This window comes from Nakaseomyces bracarensis (genome assembly GCF_045282275.1).
Source record: "Nakaseomyces bracarensis strain CBM3 chromosome Unknown Scaff13_0, whole genome shotgun sequence".
Lineage (NCBI taxonomy): Eukaryota > Fungi > Ascomycota > Saccharomycetes > Saccharomycetales > Saccharomycetaceae > Nakaseomyces > Nakaseomyces bracarensis.
Window position 1 is genome coordinate 147889 of NW_027263959.1, and position 17017 is coordinate 164905.

A 17017-nucleotide genomic window follows, 5' to 3' on the forward strand; every position below is an offset into this window, starting at 1 on the left:
TACCAATTGATCTGAGCTTTAAGGGAAACGAAAGCAATAACAAAACGTTAACCAAGTTATAAAAATATAAGATATGAGTTTTAGAGGTGGTTCTAGAGGCGGCCGTGGTGGCTCCAGAGGTGGTTTCGGCGGTCGTGGTGGTGCCAGAGGTGGTAGAGGTGGTTTTGGCGGTAGAGCAATGCCACAAGGTCCTCCAGACTCAGTTCTAGAGATGGGTGAATTCCTACATCCATGTGAAGGCGACGTTGTATGCCGTTCTATAAATACAAAGATTCCATACTTCAATGCTCCAATCTATCTAGAGAACAAAACCCAAGTTGGTAAGGTTGACGAAATTCTAGGTCCTCTAAACGAAGTATACTTCACCATCAAGTGTGGTGACGGTGTTCAGGCCACTAGCTTCAAAGAAGGTGACAAATTTTATATTGCCCCAGATAAGTTGTTACCAATTGAGAGATTCATTCCAAAGCCTAAGGTAGCAGGTCCTCCTAAACCAAAGAACAAGAAGAAGAGAACCGGTGCTCCAGCCGGTCGTGGGGGTGCTAGAGGTGGTTTCGGTGGCCGTGGTGGCTCCAGAGGTGGCTTCGGCGGTCGTGGAGGTGCTAGAGGTGGTTTCGGTGGCCGTGGTGGCTCCAGAGGTGGCTTCGGTGGCCGCGGTGGCTCCAGAGGTGGCTTCGGTGGCCGTGGAGGTTCCAGAGGTGGTTTCGGTGGTCGTGGTGGTAGAAGGTAATCAGATTGATTTGCTTATTTTTCGTCCATTTCTGTACTATACCAAATCGCTTGCCTGGCCTTTCATTGCCAAATAAAAATGATCATTTGCAATGTAGAAGGCATTAATGTTTCGCATCTTTTTAATCACAAAAGGAAAGAATTCGAGTATTAGAATCAATTATAAAGGAGGTACTCTAAGATCATGTGTGTCCATTCCCTTTTATATATTTCCAATTGCTCTCATTTTCTTATTGTTCTCAGTCGAAAAAGACATTTATTTTTATTATCATAACTTTATTTTTCTATTAATTCCCAAAAAAAATCTTTTACTCTATTCTTTTACTGTTTTAATGAACATAATTAGAGTATTTTTTAATGTACCATATAAATAATATAATAGGTTATTTGACATTTTATTTTAACGTCAGTATAAGTTTGGCTTTAACTCTATATACTCTATTTTTTTATTCCGAATGAGAAAAATAATATTGATTATTGAAATGACTACATAAAATTTGTAAAATTTTGTCTAACATAATGTACATAAATTCATGAATTGAAAGTTGTCCCATCCGGAATTCGACCTTTCGGGACAATGATTTGTGATTATACTGGAATACTTCATCATAGGTAGAATTTCTTCTTTTCTTTGTCCATTTCTGGTTTGTGTTCCCATTCTGTTTCCTCTTTGATCCCTCTTTGAACTCTTCTCAATTTCATCGTAAATTGTGGACCCAATTCTTGTAGACCAACTTTCTCTTCATTTCTGAATACATAACGATGTCTTCTGAAAAATATATAATCTCTTTGGTTGTGTAAGGTAATCACTTGTCTACCTTCAAAATCAGGATTTTTAGGAAAGATCGATTGGAATAATCTTCCCACCGTTTTACCAAGTCTAGTTTGGAAATTGTTTAGTATTAATTCTGGGATATGACTAGTTGGTCTACCGTGACCAACAATCTTCTTAACGTCTACATATGAGCTGATTTTAAAGTAGAAAGAAGGACCTTCTGGAAGATGCATGAAGGTCAAACCTGTGACTTTCTTCTTATCCTCATTAATAATAACGATATCAGTAAAATTTCTTTTGATACACATATCAGAGATCTCCTTCAGAGTAAATCCAAATTTCCTTTTCACAAAGGTGACATTAGGTAGAATCTCAATGAGCACATTGGCAAATTCATATGCAGCCTTTTTAGCATTGACATTCGTGGTCAAAAATATCTTTGGAGGTTCACCACTGGAGTTAAAAAACCTCATCAGATCATCCTCATCTCCCTCTATCTCCTTACCAATCGTCTCATCGTAGACCCTCATATTATCGATGGTCTTAGTAACATTCTCCTTTAACCTCTTCTCCTTCAATTCAGGGTTTGCACGCTCCTCTTTCGCTCTGTCATGTCTCATTTTATGTCTTTCCTTGTTCTTATCATCTTTTAGCTGCGCAAATAGCTCCTGACGTTTCAGCTTATTAGTAATCTTGAGTTGTTCCTTCGGCATCCCTACTTATTTGTAACGTTGTCTTGGTATTTAAGTCCCACTTTACTAATCCTAATCCAATTAAGAACTAAGAATATAATATAATAAAGTAAATAAAATAATTAGATATCAAACGAAATAATAATGTATCAAAAAAAAATATTTGAGAGGGCAATACAGAAACGCAAGGACTAACAAATCAAATATAATAATCACTAGTTAATACGTCTTACAGTTGCGATGAGCATCGCAAAAATTTTTGAATGAAAAAAAAAAAAAAAAAAAAAAATTCCACAAAAAAAGAAACAAAATTGAAAAACTTATATGGGTCACGTGGCTATAAGTCATGTGATAAACTCACGTGAATGTTAATCAGGTTTTACGATTAATCCAAATTACTACTTTTTGAAAGTAGCATGTCCCATATATCCCATATATTGTTTAAACTTGTTTAAGAATGTATTATATTCTATTAAGAGATCACAAAAATGAATCTATCTATCTTGGTTCTAAAGTAACTGTCTTGTGTTTGTATAAATTTTCAAATATATTTGTAATTAGTCTTATTAGATCAGCGCACTGAGTTCCTATAAGTGACTACTAAACATTAAATTTTTAGCCTATTTAAATAATTAAACAAATGGGTATTTCTCAATATTTATGTGTGTCACTTCATTTATTACAGGTGCTAGCTTATTATTGTACGTCAGAATAAGTTATTACTTATGGAAATTTAAATATATTTAGTTATATATTTGTCATTTTCTGCTTTGTAATTTTAAACAGTAATGATGAGACATGAAAATATGATGCCAATGGATAGAAAAAAAACTCCTCATAATAAAATAGTTTTACACTTCTCTTCAAATAAAATGAAAATTAGTAAGGTATGATTTCATAATAATTTCGTAAAATTGGTGAGAATATAGCAATTGCAATTTTATTTAGATAAAAGGTGGATTTTTTTTCTTATGCTTGACCCTTATAGTAATTACTGGCTAATGAACCTTGGTTACCATTAGGCTTACCTTCCTTTAGGATTAGGTCAATAATCTCCTCGATTTTCTTATGCTTTCCGAATTCATTTTCCAATTGGGCATGAGATGCTTCACCTAGAGTACCTTCATTACCTTTACCATCGGCATTAGTGAACACTTTGAAAACTTCTACGACATCAGCCAATTTGCTAGGAGCAGGGTCCTTGAGGTATTCTTTAGCAGCTTTCTCAGAAGTGACGTAGATTATCAAATCAACTTCATTACCTTTGTAGAAATACTTCACAACTTCAGACATGATTTATTAATGAAATGATTAAGGAAATAATTTTGAGCTTTTTTGTATGCGTTTGTATGCAAATATAATAATTACAATATAATTAATGATTTAAAATATATTGAGGATAAAACAACTTTTTATAGATTCTAGTTTTTATCTTAAAAAGTAGTGTTATTAAAACTTATGTTTACTTACTTGGAAGTTCATATATAAAAAACTTATCTACAAAGAATACTAATTACAAGATTGATCCCTAATTTCTGTCCCCTTATATACTTTGCTAAGATTATACTTTGATACATTCAAAGAGGGATGAAGTATTCTGATCGACTTAGAAGGGGTGAGAAAAGCTTGACTAATAGCGAGGGAACGAAGGGGGGTAGCTTAAGAAGGGGTGAGAAGGCATGAAATATTAATGTGGAATGCCACATCTTAACAATGATAATATTTTTGGGTTTAATTTTTAACCTATGATAGAAAATTCTGCGGATTCCGATTTCCGCCTTCCCTTGATTCTCATTAGTTTTCATCACATCCACCCCCTACTTTTTAACTACCATACGATAGTTAGCTAAGTGAAGTTAGGGAGCCAAGGGAGGAAGGAAAGAACTAGAAGAAATAGAAGAAAGAGAATATAGGTGTACAAAAGACTCACAAGACATATTCAAGTACAAAAGTAAAGTATACATGTATAAAAAACTCAAAAGAAAAGGTTACTACTCCCTTCCCCTCAGAAAAGCTCTTGAAACAAGAAGCCTCGAAGGCGGAGTGATGATGGGGTCACCCTGAGTGTACTAAACAAATTCGATACGAAAGTACTTTTTGATATTTAATTAACGTTAAGTGATGAGTTAATGATCGCTGTCTATTAGTATCTAAAATGTAGGAATCATAAGACAATTTTTAATTAAATCATAGAAATATATCTAAACATATGTTAGAATTGTCGATATAATGAAAAAGTTGACAATAATATCCATTAATTAAATGCTGTTTCTTATTACTGTTACTGATACGTCTGGATAAAAATTCACAATAATAGTGGCCACTTTTAATTGTGAATAAACTCACTAAGCAAACTAATTAAAAATATATTTACATCTATTAAAGATAATTTTAAGGTAATTGCATCAAAAATTTGGAAATGTAAAAAAAATAAATATTATAATAGTAAATAAAATAATATAAAATAAAGATATAATAAAGATATAGTGTAATAATAATTGTAATAATAATTGTAATAATAATAATAATAATAATAATATTATTATTATTATTACTATTATTATTAACAGTAAATTAATCTCAAACTGAGTAACAAAAAAATAAAAACAAAAAATGACAATTTCCTTTGGAAAAGACACCATTACTATCCATGAAGGTAAAATAATAAAGAATAATTTATATTAAGATCATGATCAAGTACAATATTTGTATGATTCTCATCCTGTTTCATCAATTTTTCATTCTAGTCAACTAGATAAAAAATAACAAACCAAGTAATTCATATGAAAGCAAAATTTTAAAACAACGTAAGAAGTAAGGGAAATAATAATAATAATTTAGTGAAATTCAATGTAATAATTTATGGGTTTTTGATGGTTATTGAAAATATTGGGATTTATACCAGCCAGTCTTGATTTCTGAAGAATTAAAATAAGGGAAAAAAAAAAATTAAAAACATATAAGTGAAAATCAGGGGAAATAACAAATGATAACAGGTTGCAAAATAAGAACAGTTGATTTCAAACAAAGGTATAGCCTGCAGTTCCAGAGTTCAGGCGCTCCAGACCTGCAGTTCTATTATTCACAGATAGATCATTCGTAACATTCAACATTGGCATGCCGCTATTTACAATTTGTTGATTGCCAAATTGATCATATGCATAAAGATCTTTTGATGGTACGACATTGACATAATTCATATTCTCACGTCCAGGTAGCATATCAACAGTATTCATATTAGGATTTTCTTGTTGAAAGATATCAGAAAAAACATTTTGAGTAGAAGCCAGGCCAGCACCATTGTCTAGACCAACTGGGGAATAACCATACAGCAGTGGTTGCTGTTGCTGTTGCTGCTGCTGCTGTTGCTGTGCTAGCAATTGCTGTTGCTGTTGCTGCTGTTGCTGCTGTTGCTGTTGCTGCTGTAGTTGCTGCTGTTGCTGTTGCAATTGTTGTTGATAGTTGCTTTCATGGTTTCTCATCAGAGCCTTTTGAATTAGAGCAGTTTTCTTAGCAGATCTACCCCAAGATAATCTAACTCTAGAATTTGCGATTGGGAAACCTTGCATTTTAGTAATTGCATTTTCGGCAGACACTCTATCAACATACTGGACAAAACCGCATCCCTTTCCTGCAGGAATTTTGACATAAATGATGGTTCCGAATGGTTCAAAGAATGAGCGTAATTCATCCTCAGAAACTAACGGAGACAACCCTCCAACGAAGACAGTGGTATTGTTAGGGTCTGTGAAGTGGTTCAACATTGGTTGTTGTGGTACAGGGTTAATAAACTGAGAACTCAAAGCTTGGTTACCACCTCTTTGCTGCTGCGAGAGGGCGTTATTATCATGACCCATTTTTTGGGAGTTGGTGTTATTATTGTTACCCCCAGCTAGACCAATTTTTATAGCCCTACCATTTAAGAAACAACCTTGCATCTCGACCAAGGATCTCTGTTGGTCAATTACATTGCCAAACTTAACAAACCCATAACCCTTAGAAATACCGGTCATCTGGTCATACATGACCTTCGCATGAACAGTTGAAGGGTACTTGTTTATAAACAAGTCAAACAGCTGTGCCTCAGTTACAGTTGGGGCCAGGTCACCAACAAAGATGGAAGTGTTATTGTTATTGTTATTGTTATTGTTACTGTTACCGTTATTGTTACTATTATTGGTTTGTTGATTAGCTTTGACACTGTTTGTCGCGTTGCCGGATAGACTCGTGTTAATAGATTGTGATGACCAATTCAACTTCAACTTCTTCTGAGGAAATCCTGGTATCTCCATACCATTTTTCAACAAGGCATTAGAAGCCTGAGCTGATGAAGGAAACTCCACGAAACAGTAACCAAGATTTCTTCTCGGTTGTTGTTGTTGTTGTTGTTGTTGTTGCTGCTTTTGGAAATCAGAAGTAGAACCTAGAGGGGAAGTAGAATTGTTCCACATCATTCTAACATTCACATTTTCTTCACCAAGAGCTCCCCAAATACCTCTAACCACAGCTTCATCCCACATCGGCTCCAAATCACCCATATAGAGCTGACTACCGGAAATGACGGGAGATTGAACTGGTGTCGGACCGTTATATCGAGATTGAGAAGGCGGCGAATACATTAGATCAGGAGAGAATTCGCTTCCTGTATACATTTGTACCTGCCAAATGTCTTGTACTTTGTATTTTATTTTTCCTTTGTTATGTTTTTTTTTTTGTTTAATTTTTTGTTTAATATATATATATATTTTAAATCAAAATACTTCTTTTTTTTTTTTTTGTGTTTTTTTTTAATGGTTATTTGCTTTATTGATCCTTTGGTAGAAGTATTTTTCTATAGATATAGAAATATTTAATACTTATAAAGTATTTTACTTATATTACACTCTTTTTGTGTTAATAAACGATCTACAATTGACAGCAAGTTTGTTGTTTTTTTTTTCTTTCTTAGCACTTGTTGGTTGTATACAATTTTTTTTTTTCATTCAATTTCATTCAAGTACTTTGTGGTCTTCCGTACGTTAAATATTAACGAAGTTTTATCGAGGGCTTCTCAAAGTGAAAAAAATACTGAAAAATGCAGAGAAACCCTTTCGGCTGTTCTTTACTTTATGTTTATTTTCAGCCGGTACCACAGAACAGTACGTAGCACCTAGGCTTCGATACTCTCTTCTTTACTTCTTTACTTTTTGTCTTCAGAAATCATCGCATAAACATCTCTAAACCCTCCCCCCCCTCAGTTCCCTTTTTTATGTGATTTTTGCTTCTATTCGCTTAGGTTTGCAGGCAGGGTAAGGAGATATAAAAATCATGCTATCGTGTTCTCTTCTTTCTTCCTCCAAAGAAAATTTTTTTTTCAGATCTCAGGCGCGTCTTTCCGTAGAAACTGCCGTAGTTCCAAGAAATTAAATTGAAAGAAAGGGTTTTGGACCCTTGATTTTTAATTTATTTTTCATTGCTACGGGGTTTGTGTAGCCAGGGGGGGAAGGGAATACTTATTACGAGTTTATGAGTAAGCGTTGAACTGTATCTTGGACAAAACAAAACCAGAAATGAAAAATAATTTGGAAGTTATAGAAACCCGATTTTATCGGGGTTTATTTACGTGAGAAATTATATCAGCTGATAAAACTTACTTAATAAAATTAAAAGATAAATATTGAATTGAAATTGATGGAAATAATAATAAAAGTGATACAACAAAATATATAAAATAAATTATATATTATTTCTGAAAGGAAAAAAATAAAAATAAAATAGTAATAATAGGGAAAAATGAAAGAAAAAAAAAATTGCGGGAAAAATGAGGAAAATATAACAATAAAAAAGAAAATAAAGAAAATTCTAAAAGGAGGGAGATACTTTTTGTGTATAGATATTTTCTCTTATTCTTTTCTTTCTTTGATCTTATTATTAAATTATCTCTTTTATCTTATGCTCTTCTTCATGTACTTTTTACGTCTCTGTCTCAATGCTAGACTCTTTATTTGGTCTTTCTTCTTCTCTAAAGTGTTGAAATCAGGTTGCATAGATTGTTGCGAGATGTAGAAACCTGACTTCAATCTATCCACTGGAGACAAGAAATAACGGCTGGCGTCAAAGGGTTCCATGAAAGTCGAGTAGAATTCGTCATCCATCCCTATGAAGTCAGTCACCAGATCCATTTGCATGCTAGTAGCTTTGAAGCTTGCCAGATCGTTATCGACTGAACCAGCTTCGTCAGCAGCATTTGCATTGGTTGCTGCTATCGCGTTATCAGTATTATGAGTCGTTGTAGAGGTATTCGTAAATGCTATGCTAGTGTCGTGTGTGTTGTCATTAGGGTTGTAGTAATTTGCGCCCGAATCCATGCTGTAGAACTGCGCATTTGCCAGTAGTGTCCGATCGAACTCGTCATCGTCCGGCGTAGACGTGTAATCGTTATCTGATCTGCTTGTGTTACATGAGTTGGAACGTGAATCATCACTAGCAACTGAACCGTCCTGCGACGGTGTAGGAACAGCAGGCTGTACTGATGGTGAAGGTGGACCAGCGGTGTGAGGTCCGCTACCATCAGTATTAATACAGCGGCTACCTGAGCTGCTGTTGCTGTTTTTACTACTACTGCTGCTAGTACTGGTACTCCGGCTGATATAATCATTGTTTTCTACCAAACCACTAACACGGCAACTACATGTTCTTGACGAATCAAGCGAATCTACTTGAGAAATAGGATTGGCGTTGAGTGGGTTTGTTTGAGATATACTCATATTACTAGCATTTCTTGTGTGAGGTGTACCTGCTGAACCATTTTCACAAGGTCTATCAAGATAGCCTCCAATCATATTAGTTATATAAAATGGTGCTCCGTGAAAGAACCCTGTTTGAGGGTCTATCATTGGGGGAATAACCTGCATTGTAGACTCAGAAGGTTCCCCTGCTTGTGTTGCCTTTACATCATAGTTGTTAGACGTGTTGCTTATGGATGTAGTTGCAGCTGGTGTGTTCCCGGTCGAATATAATACAACAGGCGTACTACCTGTGGAATAGGACATTGCAGATGCAGTTTCTGCAAGGTTGAAGTTTTCATTTGAGTTTTCATTATGGGCGTTTTCTACAATAGCAGGTGCAGTAAAAGGCACTACAGGAGTATTGGAAGAAGCAGTTTGATTTACAGCCATCATTTTTGGGTATGAATTGACACGTTCCATTTTTTCATTCAGTCTAGCTGAATCAAAAGGATTGAGTGATTTCTGCTTAAAGAATTGCCGTACCTGGTGGTAAAGAGATGCATCGATACTCTTATCAAATCTAAATGAAAGAGCTGGTTCTTTCACAGGTTTGGTAGTCATAGATTGCATCTGATTTGTGGCTTCTCTTTTTAAGTCTCTTTCTAATGCATCTGATATCAGTTTGTCATGGGGAACACTGAACCAGTAGAATACCTTCTGCTTTTTCTGAGTCTTAACACACATATTCTTAAATAGGAAGTCTAGAAATCTGGATTTTGGTTGCTCTAATATAGCATGCTCACCTAATTTCAAACTCCTTAAGTCCGAAAACACACCTTCTTCGAACTTTTTCTTCTGTATTACGATTCTACCGAAAAGCATCATTCTATAGATACATATTTTAACAATATCAGTACCTGTTATGTAAAAGATGTTTTCCCAAAATACACATGATATGTACCCCAAATCATCATTCAGGTAATACCGCCTTATTGCTTGGCCCGGTTGCCAATTTACTGGAGCAGTGGCTAAGAAGTATTTTAATTCATCTATTTGTTTCAATGATTGTTTAATATCTAGGCCTTCAAGTCGATCTGTCATTGTCATCATGAATGCAAATATAAAATTTTTTACTTGGCCTTGTACTAGTTATTTTCCTTGTTGGTGTCTTTGTCTACTCGGAGATGTATCGTATTTGTAATGAATGTACCACTGCCTAAATCAGTTTCGAAGAATGGTCAGTATTTATTATTGGTATTTGGTATTATAATATTTTTTTGAACTGAAAAAGAAAAAAAAATTTTCTGGCCTAAAATTTCTCGAGTAAAAATGAATGTAAAAAATTGGAATTTGAAGTCTTTCCTAATGTCTTTAGTTATAATATGATAATGTATTGTTTGTTTGGATTTAACCTGCTTTAATGATTAGTGTTATGATTCTTCTCTCTCTCTGATGGGTTAAAACGTTATTTTTTTTTTTTTTGAATCTTAATTTTCTTTAATAAAGTAATTTTTAAATTTTTTTTCTTCAAATCGTGTAATGAGTGGAGAACTAAATGATTTAAGAATTAAAATAAAAAAAAAATAATGAAATAAGCTTAAGATGATTTTGATATTGATGGAGTAGAAGAAGAGTTCCTGGAAACTTAATAGTTTTATTTTAATCGAATAAAAAAAAAAAAAATTATTTCCTTCTATTTTGTTAATATATTAAAATGTGTAGATCAAATTTAAAATAATAATAAAAAAAAATAATAATAAAAAAAAGGTATTGTTCTGATATCCTTATTAAATTCTGTTGTTTATTAAATGTGTTTTTTTTTTATTATTTTTAAATTAATTTTAATATTTTTTATAATCCACCAAAAAAAAAAAGATTAACCTGTTAATAGTCCTTTCTTTTGTTTCGTGAGGGTGGTAAAATTTTATATTTTTCCTTTTAATAATGTATTATGTATTTTAGCATAAAATAATGTATTAGTGGTAGTCGAGGTGGGTGACAATCAAAACAATAATAGATATTAGTGGGTTTCTTATTAGTTCCTATCTTATACTATGTTTTTTCTTCTATATTTTAAACGTAAAGAAAAAAAAAAGGTTTTAATACTATACAAACTACAAGGAAGAACGGAATATAATATAATCATAAAACAAAAGAGTTTTTAAAAGATACGATGTAAATATAAATAAAAGTGACAATGGATAAAAAAAAACAAGACAAATGATAAAAAACATATCGAACAGAAGGAAAAAAAAAAGAAGGACTATTGCATAAAAAAAATATCACCAGTTCTTAACTAATCATTGCAAGAAAAGAAAAATATCAAAATCTGAAATGATCTTCCTTTGCCTATTTATTTAAACCAAAATTTTTAAGAGGATCAAAAAAAAAAATTAAAATGAAATTTGAACTGAAAACTTGAACATCTATTAATACATCTTTACATTTAAAAAGAAGAAAAAAAAAAGGGAAGCAAAGGAGGAAGGGCATAGCTCATTGAAACCTGCTATGGCATTAAATGCTTAACAAACACAAGTAAAAAGAGATACATTTCCATAATTAATGGCTTTTTTTTTTTATTCTTTCTTTCTTTCTCTATTACGCGCACTATTAATAATAGCTTTGAGACGAGCCATAACATTTATTTTTGTTCTTTCTCTTAGTTTTTTACACAGTCCTTCTGAGTCCTTTTTTTTGTTTCTTTTTTTTTTTTTTTGTGCCCTGTATTTTTCTTTTATTTATTTATTTATTTTTTTAATGCACCATGCACGCCGGCTAATATTCATCCCTCTCATTTCATAATTTTACACTTCCATATACTATGTCTCTCTTTTATTTTATACCCTTTTTCTTATTCCCTTGACCAATGTCCATTTCTACTTTAGTTTCATGCCCTGTGATAATGTCAACTCATTTGTTTTGTCTCTAAAATCGGACATACTGGAATTAAGGAACTAATCACACTCTATTTAAACGGAGAGAGAGAGAGAGCTGGAAGGGTCTGAGTAGGCTTGAAAATGATTCTGCGTACTGTGTTAGACAGGCGAACAAAAAGCTGCTTCCACATTTGTTTCTTTTCTCACCGAGAGTGGGATTAATAGAGCTTTATGTGAAGAAGATAGAAGCTCTTTTGGTAACAACTTCTTAAAAACAGCTGAGGCACACAACATAAAGGAGGTATTTTGGAAAACAAAACAAACAAACCATAACCAAACCTGATGTGAACACCAGAAAAGAAAAAGAAAATAAAAATAGATCACTATATAAAAAAAATTAAACAGATTTTGATAAACCAATACAACAATTACAAGATATCAGCACAGAAGTTTCTGTAGCTATTGGATTTTAGGTCAGAAAAAGGGATCAACATTAAATATTATTTTTTTTTAAGGGTTTTCTTTCTTCCTCGTCCTCTTAGAAGACCCATTAGAAAAAAAAAAGTAAACCTCCAACCTACAGTATAAAACTAATAGAGCGGGAATCATAGACAAGAGCTATACTCGGGAGAAAGAGGGTGATAGTAGAAATCAGAGTGATTTAAGAATTAGACGAGTGATAAGCAATGCTGTAGTTATAATTCTTCTTTCGTAACTAACGTAATATGAATACTCAGGAAGCCACCTGATAGTAGTAAATAGTAGAATTAGTTGGGAGCAGGAATACTACTATTAGTAAAAATAAGTAATGCAATTAATCCACGCTGACCTAAGACACAGTAAGTAAAAAAAAGGGTTCAATAACCTTCGGGGGATGTGTAGGAGGTAAATTTTCTAGAGGAGGGCCCGTACAAGTATTAACAGTTTTGTCCCGAGTAGCCGAGGAAATAAAAGTATCCAAAGTAAATCCGAGAGATTCCACAGAAGGAGAGAGTTTATATTGAGTGCGGGTTTACACGCAATTGTTATTTTTTCTACTTTTCTTTGATTCTGCCGAATTTATTTTCCATTGCCAACGACAAAGAGGGATGAAAGGAGAATCAATGTTCACATATGATTGCTTCTGAATTTATTAGTGAACGCTAGACTAAGTCAGGAGTGGCGTGGGCCCTCCTTCTTGCAGGAAATAAAAAATGATGTAGAGAATACTGCGCAAAGGCGGAAGGGGATGGTCCGAGTGGACATTTTTTTTATATTTTCACTTCTATAGTATTTAGTAACCAACAGTAGATGATGAAAGTGTTAAAAAATTTCAAGCGTGCTTATACAGTATAAAATAAAAAGAAACCTTCTCATTAGCTAAGGCCAGACCATTTTCGCCAATAAAAATTAAGAAAAATAACTATTACGTAGTATTACGTTAAACGATGATCAATTTTGTGGGTAGAAAAACAATGTACATTTTTCTTTCCTTTACTGGCTTACAGAATTATCATGCATTTGCATTTAGTCTTCCATAATGAAAGTCTCATCGGTCTTAATGGATAAAAACCATGTGAAGTTGACAAATAGATGGGGAAAAGAAAAGTGAGTCAGAACTAGTAAAGAAGAAGTGTAGTTCCTGTGCAGACATTATTACTCCTCCAGTTAGAATGGCAGGTAGAAAGGTGGTAAATAATCAAATAATATAGCTCTTTCTTTTTTCCTTCCCTTTATTGAATACAACAAAGAGATAAAATAGGCCTCCGAGAGAGTAGTTACTGTTAAAAAAAAAAAAATTTTTTTCTAGCAACTAAAAACATATACCGGAGAAAGAAAATTCACACTAGTTCCTTTCAATTAGAATTACTTAGTTTACGTTGACAACTATATCGAAGGTTAATCCTTTTTTATTCTCTCTCATTGATTCAACACATATTGTTTTCTTAACATCGCAATGAAAGCAAAATAAAAACAGGGCTTCAACAACCTGCCCTCGGGTATGTTTCAAATTAAAAAAAAAATATGTTAAAAGGACTTAGTTGTATAAAAATAGCTAGGCATACGAGAGAAATACCGGTTATAAGTAAGTTTTTTTCTACTAATGGTAAAAAAGATATAAACGTAAACACGACAGAAAAACGCAAAATTCCAAAAAAACTAAAATAAAAAGTCCAAACGAAGATCATTTTTTCGGATATTAGATGCACCGCCACAATAACTAGCGTAGGCTGGGACTTTTCTACTTATTCCTCTCTATCGTATTCATCTACGCCCCTTAATCTATTGCAATGCAACCGCTATACAGCAACATGCAGACCCCACCCTTTTCTGTGAACAATGGGAGGGTGATAAAGTATGAATTGCCGTTTTATTTTTAGTTTCTTTTTTTTTTTTTTTTTACCTTTCTGACGTAATACTAAGTAATGAACAAGACTTCATGTAAATTTCTCATAAATTTTGTAATTTTGAGATGACAGACCCTGATAATAATGGTTAAATCGCGGGAGTATAGACGTAGTATTTTGAATTACACATATTTCTCAATGCTTTTTTGCCTTATTCCATTATGCAACCTCATAACATGATCGACATGGAAGAGAAAAACAAATTAATTTTGTTAAAAAAGTAGCGTAATAAAAAAAGGACAAATCAAAATAAAGAATAAGAAAAGAAAAGTTTTTTCATGCAAAAGTTTTTAATGATTTACTATAAACAGGGTGTATGGGCTGACGGTAAAATATGACCTCCATTAAAAATTTTTTATCTTCCCCGTCGCTCGGCTTTTTCTTTTTAACAGAAAGTTCCTAACAAATCAGTGCACGATTCGGTAAGCATTTTACCTTGTTCGTGCATGAATCCCTTAAAAGATGGAATGTTTGCTAAGGGAATTACGTAGCCAGCAATCTTAAGTTTTAAAGGCATAGAGAAGTCCTTATAAAGCTCTTGTATTAGTAGAAGAGTTTCCTTCGTAGATTCTTGGAGCTTCTTCAGTTCACACTCAGGATACATTGACAAAGGATCGAAGAAATCTTTGGAAAGGTTGTGTCTTGTGAAAAACTGGTTTCTTTTTGCCAGCGTTTGAAGTATATCGGGCGAGCTTCCAAATATTTCGTTGGTCATACCGTCTTGCACTACGCTCTTTACAAAGCAGTCGTATACAGTCGTATCAAGTAGCTTTCCTATTGCTCTTTCTTTGTGATCAAGTTTTGAATCAAGGACGATCATAAGGGAGTCCATTGACCTAACAAATCTTTTGCAGTCTTTCTGGGCCTTAATAGTAGTTTCAATAAGAATCGGTAGTCGTTCATCTCGATGAGCCTTTTCCGATAAAACGACTAACGTATTAGACTCTTTATCGGATACTAATCTTGTAAACTTGTCTATGTAATCCTTTTCTTTCTTGAAATCATTTCTTATTTGTCCCGATTCATTAGTCTTAAGGCTTCCATTGTCTTCAGCATAAACAATGGGTAACTTAAAATTGTTCTTATGACATAACGATAGTTGGACATAAAGACATAGAGGATCTGACGCCAGCACCATCTTATGACCGTTATAACTATGACATTGGACCTCGTATACCCCTAGCTGGAACGAATCCTTATCCTGTTTAGCCGATTTTGGGTTACTATCTGTTTTGCGACAAAAGGGAAAGATACGTTGCAACTTATCGGATGAGTAAGGTGTAACATTGTCCTCTGACATTTCGTATTTGACAATGGGGAACCTGTCAAATACCCATTTGACTGAACCTGGTACCATAATTGCGGGTATTTTTTATTCTATTCTAATTTTTTTACAATACCTATTCAGTATTACGTTATAACCCACAATACCCAGGTTATATTTTTAATGATACGTATTAATTTGTTTAGGCTTGTATGTTGCCTTTTTTGAAAAATCCGGTTTGCTTTATTTTTAGAACAATGGCGAAACTGGTTTTTGTCCGGAATTTTTATAAAGTACAATGGAGCCCCACTTTCTTCTGGAAGAATTTTTTTTTTCCTAGTTCTTGCTCTCCTTAGAGATTTTCCTTTGTTTTCCTTTTTTTTTGTTTTAGTTGTTCTGTTTTCAAAATTTCTCAAATCTCTGATAATTTTATTGATATATTTATATTTATTTTTGATAGTCGGCACAATAAGAAAAGACTTAAAAAACAAACAAATAAAATATTAAACAATGGAAGTCACAGGTCCTTATTGTTATTGAATAGAAAAAAAAAAGTAGATCCTATTCCTTTTGGTATCAACTTCTATAACGCGTATTCCTTAAACTTATTTGTTTTACAAGCCAAAAGAAAGATGCCACCTCCTTATTAGGAATATATAAGAAATATAACCCTCTTCTCAAGTAATGACTTCCCTTTTGATACAACCTGCCGAACACTAGAAATTTTAAAAAAAAAAGGACTAAAATTAAAACACAAGATGCTTAAACTCAACAATTGAAAGAAGATGAAAAGAAAAAAAGAAATTATTTTCTTTTGGTTCTTTCATGTGATTTTAAAGGTATTGTTATACGTCAAAGCACATGCTCATAAAATCTTCAGCTCGTAGAGTGGTACACCAAGTTATCGAGATCGGAGAATTAGGTACTTAATTACGAAAACAATGATTAGCCTGTTTGTATGTAGTGATAATATAAATGCTAACCTTACCCTGAAACAACCGCCAAAAATTAAGAACAGCAGAACACAAGTTATTATTTTTTTTTTAAGGGCTTTCTTCACAGTTTCTATAGAGATACGCATCTTGGGTGGCAGAGAAAGAAAAAAAGACCGAAGTTTTAATGGTGTGTGTGTGTGTGTGTGTGCTTGTGTTTATGAGTGAGGTTGAAGAGTATAGAGAATGACGTGTTGACGAAAATTAGGGTTTTGAGATAGATTGTACTCGTTCTTTTTTCCCAGTTTTTCGCATATTTAGGGTCTCTCAGAACAAGTGTCTGATTGTCTTTGAGTATCTGTGCAGCTTTTTACTTGGCGGACAATCACGATATCATTATTATTTCTTTTAGTTGGATTTTAGGGCTTAAAAAAATAAAATAAACAACCTGGCTCTTGCCCTATCCTGTATACTTCCCACAATGTGGAGGCCGGAGAAAAGGCATTGAGAGAAAGAGAGAGCGAGTCGAGAGAGAGAGATTAGATAGAGAGAGAGAGAGAGAGAGAGTTAGAGTAGGAAATTCACATAACATAGAAGAGATAGAAGACATAACGTGAGAGAGATACATTTCCCGAATGTTCTAATATGTTCCGAT

At 33.4% G+C, this 17017-nt stretch overlaps 6 protein-coding genes across 6 annotated transcripts; 1 reads left to right on the top strand and 5 right to left on the bottom strand.

The window, feature by feature from the left end:
* Positions 1-73: 73 nt before the first annotated feature.
* On the top strand, positions 74-730 carry GAR1 (H/ACA snoRNP pseudouridylase subunit GAR1; the record flags this gene model as incomplete). The annotated part of the gene is made up of 1 exon (XM_071054258.1): positions 74-730. One exon carries the CDS (start codon positions 74-76, stop codon positions 728-730), a length of 657 nt encoding a protein of 218 aa, XP_070908951.1.
* Positions 731-1335: 605 nt separating this feature from the next.
* Positions 1336-2217, bottom strand: RPF1 (rRNA-binding ribosome biosynthesis protein RPF1; the record flags this gene model as incomplete). The annotated part of the gene is made up of 1 exon (XM_071054259.1): positions 1336-2217. The coding sequence occupies one exon, from the start codon at positions 2215-2217 to the stop codon at positions 1336-1338; it is 882 nt and encodes a 293-aa protein (XP_070908952.1).
* A 948-nt stretch (positions 2218-3165) lies between these two features.
* On the bottom strand, positions 3166-3489 carry RTC3 (Rtc3p; the record flags this gene model as incomplete). Its single annotated transcript, XM_071054260.1, has 1 exon — positions 3166-3489. The coding sequence occupies one exon, from the start codon at positions 3487-3489 to the stop codon at positions 3166-3168; it is 324 nt and encodes a 107-aa protein (XP_070908953.1).
* A 1727-nt stretch (positions 3490-5216) lies between these two features.
* NAM8 (Nam8p) lies at positions 5217-6848 on the bottom strand (the record flags this gene model as incomplete). The annotated part of the gene is made up of 1 exon (XM_071054261.1): positions 5217-6848. One exon carries the CDS (start codon positions 6846-6848, stop codon positions 5217-5219), a length of 1632 nt encoding a protein of 543 aa, XP_070908954.1.
* Positions 6849-8120: 1272 nt separating this feature from the next.
* STE12 (homeodomain family transcription factor STE12) lies at positions 8121-10013 on the bottom strand (the record flags this gene model as incomplete). Its single annotated transcript, XM_071054262.1, has 1 exon — positions 8121-10013. One exon carries the CDS (start codon positions 10011-10013, stop codon positions 8121-8123), a length of 1893 nt encoding a protein of 630 aa, XP_070908955.1.
* Positions 10014-14551: 4538 nt separating this feature from the next.
* Positions 14552-15523, bottom strand: SAM35 (SAM complex subunit SAM35; the record flags this gene model as incomplete). Its single annotated transcript, XM_071054263.1, has 1 exon — positions 14552-15523. One exon carries the CDS (start codon positions 15521-15523, stop codon positions 14552-14554), a length of 972 nt encoding a protein of 323 aa, XP_070908956.1.
* Positions 15524-17017: the final 1494 nt, after the last annotated feature.